The following is an 8,843-nucleotide window of genomic DNA, read 5'->3' as shown; positions in this document are numbered from 1 at the left end:
GGAAAACATTATGACTGAGATTAATCACCACACATACGTTTGATTAATCTGAATATTTTTTTTAATCGACTGACAGCACTAATTAAAAATAAATGCTCTAAATGTGTTTAGTTCAATTTCATTTTGTGATTATTTGCAGATAAGTGGTTGCTAAACAATGTAACAAAAAAAAGCATTTAATGGCAATTAATGTTTCCCCGGTATGCGATTAATTCCTTAATTTCTTTTTAAATAATTCCCAGCCCTAATATATGTTTGTATGTGCAAACCTGAGTGAGGTTTTGAGTGTGACAGTAACATTTCCCCTCAAAGGTGCAATAAGAAAGGATTGCTGGAACAATCGGGTCCTTCAGTCCAGTGGGATGGAATGAAGGAGCTGAGGGCAGACTGATGTGAAGGTGTGAACTGTAGCTGATCTGAGGCGCTCTGTCTGTGAGACTGTGAGCCTCTTTTCTTCTCTCCTCACAAACATGGAGTTCTTGTAACCTGTTTCTGACATCCCTGCAGCTGTACTTTGTTTTGTCTGCTGTGTTTATTCCTAGGGGGTGATCTTGTTGATGTTGGTTTATACTAGAGCTGCCACAAACAATTTTAATAATCGACTAATCACCGATTATTTTTTCTGATTAGTTGACTAATCAGGTTGTGTGTAAACTGGATGTAAAGCACACATCTTAATCATCATTAGCTTTAAACTAACTGAAAATAAAGACATTGAAGATGATCGTTTATTAAACTTTTAATTAATCATGCAGCTTCTGTCCAATAGTTTCAGGTGTTAAAAAAGATTAAATCAAAGGAGATCAGCATCAGAAAATGAACTTTTTTGTCACAAAGGATAAAGTTTTGATCTCACTGTTTCAAATATAACTAGAAAAGTTGCATTACCTACGATAATGCTAGTGTGAATGTGTTTTGTTGAAAGTACGAGCCGCTTTTCTCCTTTAAAATCTGCTGGAATTATCGTGGTAACGGTTGAAATGTTAGAGTGAATCAAATACCATAAACACTGGAGCTCCACTGTTAAAAGGTTGATATGTAATCTGGCCTGCTGAACTGGAATACATTATATCAATAATTATATTTATCCTGTAATTCTCCTGTCTACACAAAGATGACGCTGTACGTTACTTAGAAAGTTCTTCAGTAAAATGGCAACAAAAAACATACATTGTGGAGTAAAAACTCTAAATTGTTCTGCTTATTCATTTCAATCCAAAACAAAGTGTATTTTTACTCCACGCATCGACATCTGGTGGTCCGGTCCATCTGTCAGGTTTTAGAATCCTTTGTGGCCCACAAGTCAATCCATCCATCAATAGATTTTCTAAACCTGCTTTATCGCCTTCAGGGTCTCGGGGATGCTGGAGCCTATCCCAGCAACTGTTGGGTTTGTTTGTGTGTGTTATAAGATGTTTATGTGCATTTTATTTTTCTTCACTTAGAGGTCAGTTCTAATGATCTATAGAGTTTTTTTTTGGAACACACAAAGGTGTCATCATCCTCTCCTCTCCTTCTCACTCATGGTGCAGAAAAAAAATAATCATAACCAGTTAAAGTAACTAAGAGAAAAACAGCCTGATGACAAAACACCAAGAGAATGTAATGATTTGATTTATTTTTGCTAAAAAGCACACATCCTTATTTCCAGGCTTTGTTTGTTTTGTTCTGCAGCATATTCATCATTTTAACTGGATATATTTTATATTTTATGGAGATCAAAATCTTTTATGTTATTTTTTAGAGTAATTTTTATTATAAAATGACATAAAAGTAAAGAAATATGAATGTTTTTTTTCTTTTAACCTTTAGGTTTTTTTTAACATGTATAATTTTGACAAAATAGATATTTGTGGACAGTCAAATATTGAAAGTTTAAGTTGATTTATTCTGAAATTATATTCCTGCCTGTTTTTATTCATATGCTAAAAGTTAGGTTCTAAAAATGTAGTTTTAGAGTGTTCAATAAATGTTCATCCTGTTCGCTCCGCGACCTACGGTGGGTTTTAGATTCTGGCCTCCTGTAAGATTGAGTTTAACTCTCCTGCTTTAGGGGTTTCTGGAACCAATCCCAGTCAATGCTGGGCATAGCCAGGGTCCTCAGTCAACAGCTGGACTGTGACGGACTTGTAATCCGTCCAAGATGTGCTTTGCCTTTACCCAAGTAGGCTAGGATAGGCTCCAGCAACCCCATGCACCCAAAAGGGAATAAGTGGAAAGTGAAAGTGAAATAATGGATGAAAAGGATGTTCCTGATGGTGGGGGTGGGGGGTGGTGGGGGGGCTGTGTTATTGAGGATGCTTCATTAATGCTCCTGCTTACGATTCCTTTCATGCAATCTTTGGCAGAGCAGCAGTGTGTTGTGCTCTGAATGCAGTGAAAACATTTTTCTTTCTTCTTTAGCTCTTTAAAGTCTGGTTTGTGTTCAGGTTAGCTTCAGCCTTATGCTGTTCCCAATCACACCTTTAAAACCAATAAGAAATTGCCAGAATAAACCTAAAGTAAGTCAGATTGTTTGATAAACTATTATAAAAACATCATCAAAGTTGGTAAATGTATAATATATACCAAAGGAAATCTCGAGTCTCTTTTTAGTAAATTATAATACTGTTGAAAACTTTAAAAGCTGCTGAGCAGAACAGGTTCTAAAGACACCTGATTATATTTCATACTTTTAAATTATTCATCTCTTTCCCAGTAAACGTGCGCATGACACTTTATGGCTTTTAGCAAAAGAAAGTATGCAAAGAAATGTGATATTCTGTGTTTTCTGGGACCTTCTCTGTGGGCCGGCATTTAATGTTTGGAGTTGCAGCAGAAAAAGAGATGAAAATTTGGGACAAGTCTCCCACAGATGAGGGCCGTTTCATAGCAAAGCTGTTATCAAGCTGCACAGGTTTGATTTGAATGCAGGTTTGGAGGAACGGGACAATGTTTTTGAAAGTTAAAATTATATTAACATACAGATTCAATGGGGAAAGTTTAGTTTACTTTGGTTTATATTTCTTATAGTGAGACACTTTTTATGTTAACCCTTCGTGTAGATATTCTGTGACTTCTCGTAGCACTTCAACTAGGGCTGGATCTTGGTAATAATTTCCAGATTCGATTGATTCATGAGAGCCTGGATCGTTTTGATTCTGATTTTCAATTCAATTCAATTTTGAGTTTACACATTTATACACATTTCTTTAAAAATACATTAATAATCTATATATGTTTTGAATATATTGATATTAATCTGATCCAGTTCCCATACTGTAAATGTATCAGTGAAATAATGAGATTGTTAATATCATCCAGTGTTACATGGATTCTCTAAAGGAGAAGTTCTAACTAAAATGTTCAGATCATTAACATGTAAACATTGTTCTGCTTCTCCTGGAGGACGTTTCAGTTTGGACACTAGGTGGCAATCACGCTATAGAAGTACACATTATTCAAGAAGAAGAAGAAGAAGGAATGAGCAAACACAGTTTTAGACCACAAGTGGTTACTTTAAAAAAATCTTTCCTTAAAAGAGTTTGTAAAGTTCATGTCTGTGAGTTTATAAAGATGTTCATTTAGTCAGAATGTATGATTAGGTCGACCGAACATTAGCATTAGCTGTTCTATGATAAATTCCATTACGCATAAGCATCCAGCTAGCAGACTTTAGCTTTATGTGCTGAATTGATTTATATCTTTTATTAATCGATTATTAATCTATTATTGATTCAAATCAACTATTGATTTATCAATGGTCTAGGAACATAATTCCAGTTGATTCTTCAAATTTGCTGCTTTTCTCCACTTTAGAATCACTTAGAATTATGTTGGATGCATAAACAGTTGAAAACTTGTGTCTAAAATTGTGTTTAGGCATCACCAGCAACATCTCTGGTGGTAAAGTAGCAAAAAAATGTTATAGGAACACATTTTTTTTACTTATGAAGTAAGCAAATATGATGTATGTATTTTACATAAAAAGTTCTATAATCCCATATCAATATGTATTGGTCTGTTCTAATCTTTTTCTGAACCATTTTGATCTCAGTCATTATTTTCAAAAGCTGGAAAGGAAAGTTTTGTTTTGGAGGAATATGATTGGCTGACAGAGCTGCCCTTCAAAAATCCGAGCTTTGTGATTGGCCTCCTGCTCCTCCCAGCGTAGCTGACGTCACGGGCGCCCACATTCGGGCTGGTCTCGGCTCTCTGGCTGTAGCGGTCTGCCCCCGGGATCGATTTTTCTCTCTCTCGTCATTTCCATGGTAACTGTCCTGTCTGAGGTCTGAGCAGCAGCGGGGAGCCGAGCGGGTTCGAGAATGGAGCTCGAGGAGAAAAACCAAGACTCCAAATACGGTAAGACTAGAGGAGCGCGTGCTGCTCCCTTTCTCGACGATCTGGGAGGGTTTCTGTCGCGCGCGCGGTGGCATGGAAACAAAGCCTGCGTGGAAGATGGGTGTGGACCGCGCGGGTCTGTGCGGATCAGCGGGCTTTCACATCCTCATCCTCCACACCCGGACTCCATTCTGGTTCCTCTGTCCGAAAAAAGGGGTTTAAAACCCGCCCCTCCCCCCGTTGACTCTCTTGAAGCGTCTTTTGGGTGAATTTTGGAAAACCAAACCAAGCTGCAGCTCAGTCAGTGCTTTCTCCTCAGCACGTGATGTCATGTCCAGACTGAAGGAGTCTGCAGCTGCTGGCAGATGTTCTCCTCACAGATGATGCTGCAGACAGCAGTGGCAGAGACCCGCCCCTCCCCGGCCCCCAGCGGGCCTCCTCAGGCCGGACTGTGGAGTCATGAACTTTCCTTAACCACCGCTGTTCTGGCGGTAGTCATGTCAGCAGAGGAGCAGGAAAACCACAAACTCTGAAGCTGCTCTTTGAAGGCCTCCTCCTCCTCACATCTTTCTCCTTTCACGTCAAATCCTATTAGGTTTTGTCTCTGCTTATATTTAAGATTGCAGTAGATGACTGGTGCAGTTAGATTTGGTGATCTGATGTGATCAGAATATCTCTGAGTCCTCCAGCCTGATGGAAGCTTTCTAGTTGCCATGAAAACATCTCCTCCTCCATCACCTCCTCCACTCTGGTCTCAAAGGGCAGAAACGATTGCTCTTTTGACCTGTTGATAAAGCTTGAAGAGGTCAATAGCTCCAGAGTTCCTGCAGCTGCCTCTTCACGAGTGCTGGTGACAAGTCCTGGGACAAGTCCTGGCAGCAGAAGCTCCTCCCCTTGGAGCTGGTGTCGCAGACCCTCTGCAGCCTGCTCTGTGATCAGCTTTATCTGCTTGAGTCACACAGAGAACGCTCTGCAGAAGCTTCCTGACAACACCAGGCTCTGCATGTGCATGGAGAAAACCCATTGCAGGAAGTCTGGAGACCAGACCTCCTGCTGTAGGATCTGGAGCTTCCATAACAACTGCAAATGTGAAAGATTGACACGTCATGGAGGGAGTCTTATAAAGTCGTCTGAAAGAGTCTGAGCTCTAACAGAGACTGGAGGGTCACACAACACTCTCAGGCCTACGGCGTTCCCAGCATCCTTGGTAAGAACGGTTTCTGTGAGGAAGAACAACACACCGCCTTCCTGCTACACACACACCATGCACAGGTAACAAAACACATTCCTCCCACACACGTCTGCACACAAGCAGCTTAACACACACACCTCCATGCACACACGCATTGACTGTATAAGTACAAACTGGACATAGAAAGCATTTAGATCCCTCATAGGAAATGCATTACCTTCAGCCTTGCAAAATCAAGCCAGAGCCTTCTTGATACGTCTACCAGCATATTGAAACCGATTGCCGCCCCTCAACAGCGATTTGTCCGAGTCAGTTTGAGTCATGTTTTTAGAGAAAGTACTGTCAACCAATCAGGAGTGAGCTTGTTCAGCTTTTTGGAAGGCCACACCTCTCCCAGTGAAAGCGGCTCGAAGGAATCTGTCAATCAAACATTGAGGCGGGGGCAACGGGAGCTACATGCTTTAACTGAGGCATCTGATTGGTCAGTTCATAACTTAAATAACTGGTGATAAAGAGAAATATCTTAAAAAAATAGGATTATAATGCAAGAATGATTATTCTGAGATATGAAATGACTGAGAAATAACTGTCTGTTTCTCAATGTAAGTCAATGGGACTTTGGCCTTTTTGAAACCCAGTGGTACTTCCTATATGGAACACGGAAGTAGAGGGGCTTGCTCTGTCCAGTTCTTATATACAGTTAATGACCACGCCCTATGCACACACCTCACACACATCGCATGCACAAGGAGCAAAACACGCACCATACATATGCCTCCTTGCACGCGCAACACCCCCTACGTTTACAAGTCACAAAACACACAACCCACAGACATCTCAAGAAACACGCACGCTACATGCACAAGTAACAAAACACACAACACACTTCCCACTCACATGCCTCACTTCACACGTCCGCGCTCAAGTAACAAAACATACGCATCATGCACACGCTACATGCCTCCATGCACATGTCTTACGCGCACACACCCCACACACACAAACAACAAAACACACACCCCACACACAGACACCCCAAGGAACACACTCAACACACACACTACATGCACAAGTAACAAAACCTATGCCCCACACCCTATGCACACACACACACCCACACCCTTCATGCACACGCGTGACCACAGTAGCCACTAACCTACCCATTAGAGTGGGGCGGAAGAAGCTCATCTGATATCCCCCAAGGGCCCATGAGAGAATCACATGACATCATCACACACTCACACGTGCGCCTCCCAATCTCCCAATCCCATCTCCATCATCTCTAGACTTTCCAGGTTCAGCGACTCCCCTGTGGCCTAAGGGTACTTTAGTTGGTTGCTGGGATCAAACCAACAACCCTACATCTAAGAGAACAACCATCTTTAGCCTGAGCAGCTCATGTATCTGTCCAGCCACTCCTTCACCCACTCTGTCCATCATTGATCCATTGATCCAGCCACAGCCAGGCGGTGTAGGTTTTCATTGATCGGTGAGTGAGGGATTCAAACAGTAAGTGAAGACGCTCAGTGAAGCTTTCTATAAATGCAGCGTCTTTAGAAAGCTCTCTGATGGGGATCTCCTGGAGATGTCTGTCCCACTGGCCAATCTTTCAGAGAAATGCTCAGAAATGGATGGATTTGAACAGATGGAATGAAAACAGACAACAAACAACAACACATTAGCTCACATACTGACAAATCTCTGGACAGCCATGTTGGAGCAGATGGATCCTCTTCAGACTAAAAGGCGTTTTTGCTTCCTGTGTCCAGAGCAGCTCCTCTGTAATGTGGTTTCTGCAGCGGCTCGAACTGCTTCCTCAGACCATAGTTTTAGGATGTTCATGGATCTATTTGTCTGACAGTGGATGTATCGGAATGGAGCGGAGCAGAGAGACTGATCCACCGATTGTAGTTTGTACATTACAGCTACAAGCTTCTTTTACACAGTCTTTTTCTTCTGTTTCACCACAATTTTAATAAAGAAGTATTCACAAATACAATGTTAGCTTAATTTGCTTCATACATGTCCTCTATTATCAGAAAAACCCCCCGCAAGAGCGTGTTAAAAAAAACCAAAGACACAATTTTCATCAGAGTGGGTCTTTAAACATTCGTCACCATCCGTAAAAACCTCTCCCAGACCTCTGAGCCCCAGAAGCCCAGCGTTCTTCTGCAGCTGTGCAGAAAAGGAACTGTGTCTTTTTTTTACAATAACCAGTAAAATTCTTGTGCAGAATAACTGAAAACATTTTGTTTTATCGTATTGCAGTAAATTCTGCATTTCACCCCACTTCTGCACTGATTCTTTTCCTGGCCATTTACTGTAATTTCTTCTGCATTTTTTGTTCTAAAAGAATTTAAAATTTACCCTAAACTGAAGTGAGGCTAATCACAGACGAATGGGTTCACCACGCCCTGACTTTAATGAACACACAGATGAACATATATGTACTCACCAGCCACTTTGTTAGGTACACCTGTCCAGCTGCTCGTTCACACAAATTTCTAATCAGCCAATCACACGGCAGATACTCAATGCATTTAGACATGCAGACATGGTCTCGACCATGTGTCAAAGTCAAGGCCCGGGGATCACGATCATTTTATTTTATTGTTATTAATGGACCGATGTTATCTTGCGCTTATTTCTAACTTGTATAATTTTGACAAAATATATTTTTATGGAGAGTGAAATATTGAAAGTTATTTAATGTTTAAGTTGATTTATCTGAAAAAATATTCCTACCTGTTTTTATTCATAGTTATGGTAAAAAGTTACTTTTTTAAAGTTTTAAAAATGTCGTTTTAGAGTGTTTAATAAATGTTTATCCCGTTCGGCCCGCGACCTAAGGTGTGTTATGAATTTTGGCCCCTGTTTGATTGAGTTTGACACTCCTGGTCAAGACGATCTGCTGCAGCTCAAACTGAGTATCAGAATGGAGAAGAAAGGTGATTGAAGTGATTTTGGTTGTTGGTGTCAGACGGGCTGGGTTGAGTATTTCAGAAACTGCTGATCTACTGGGATTTTCACCCACAACCATCTCTAGGGTTTACAGAGAATGGTCAGGAAGAGAGAAAATATCCAGAGCTGCAGTTCTGTGGGTGGAAATGTCTTGTTGATGTCAGAGGTCAAGGGAGAATGTTCAGACTGGTTCCAACTGATAGAAAGACAACAGGAACTCAAATAACCACTGGTTACAACCGAGGTCTGCAGAAGAACATCTCTGAACACACAACAACCTTTATGCAGATGGACTACAGCAGCAGAAGAACACACCAGGTATCACTGCTGTCAGCTAAGAACAGGAAACTTTTCGGCACCTTTTGGATGT

The 8,843-nt window shown here is 40.9% G+C and overlaps 1 protein-coding gene across 1 annotated transcript in view; it reads left to right on the top strand.

Annotated features, from left to right (window-relative positions):
- Positions 1–4,154: 4,154 nt before the first annotated feature.
- The window catches only part of LOC112137391 (choline transporter-like protein 2), a 27,615-nt gene continuing 22,926 nt past the window's right edge, over positions 4,155–8,843 (top strand). Inside the window, exon 1 of the mRNA XM_024259702.2 lies at positions 4,155–4,341. Coding sequence (XP_024115470.1) covers positions 4,305–4,341 — 37 coding nt within the window. The 5' untranslated portion in view covers positions 4,155–4,304. The remainder of the gene's footprint in view (positions 4,342–8,843) is intronic.

Source organism: Oryzias melastigma, linkage group LG1 (assembly GCF_002922805.2).
Source record: "Oryzias melastigma strain HK-1 linkage group LG1, ASM292280v2, whole genome shotgun sequence".
In the NCBI taxonomy this organism is placed as follows: Eukaryota; Metazoa; Chordata; class Actinopteri; order Beloniformes; family Adrianichthyidae; genus Oryzias; species Oryzias melastigma.
This window is presented reverse-complemented; position numbering and strand designations above follow the sequence as displayed.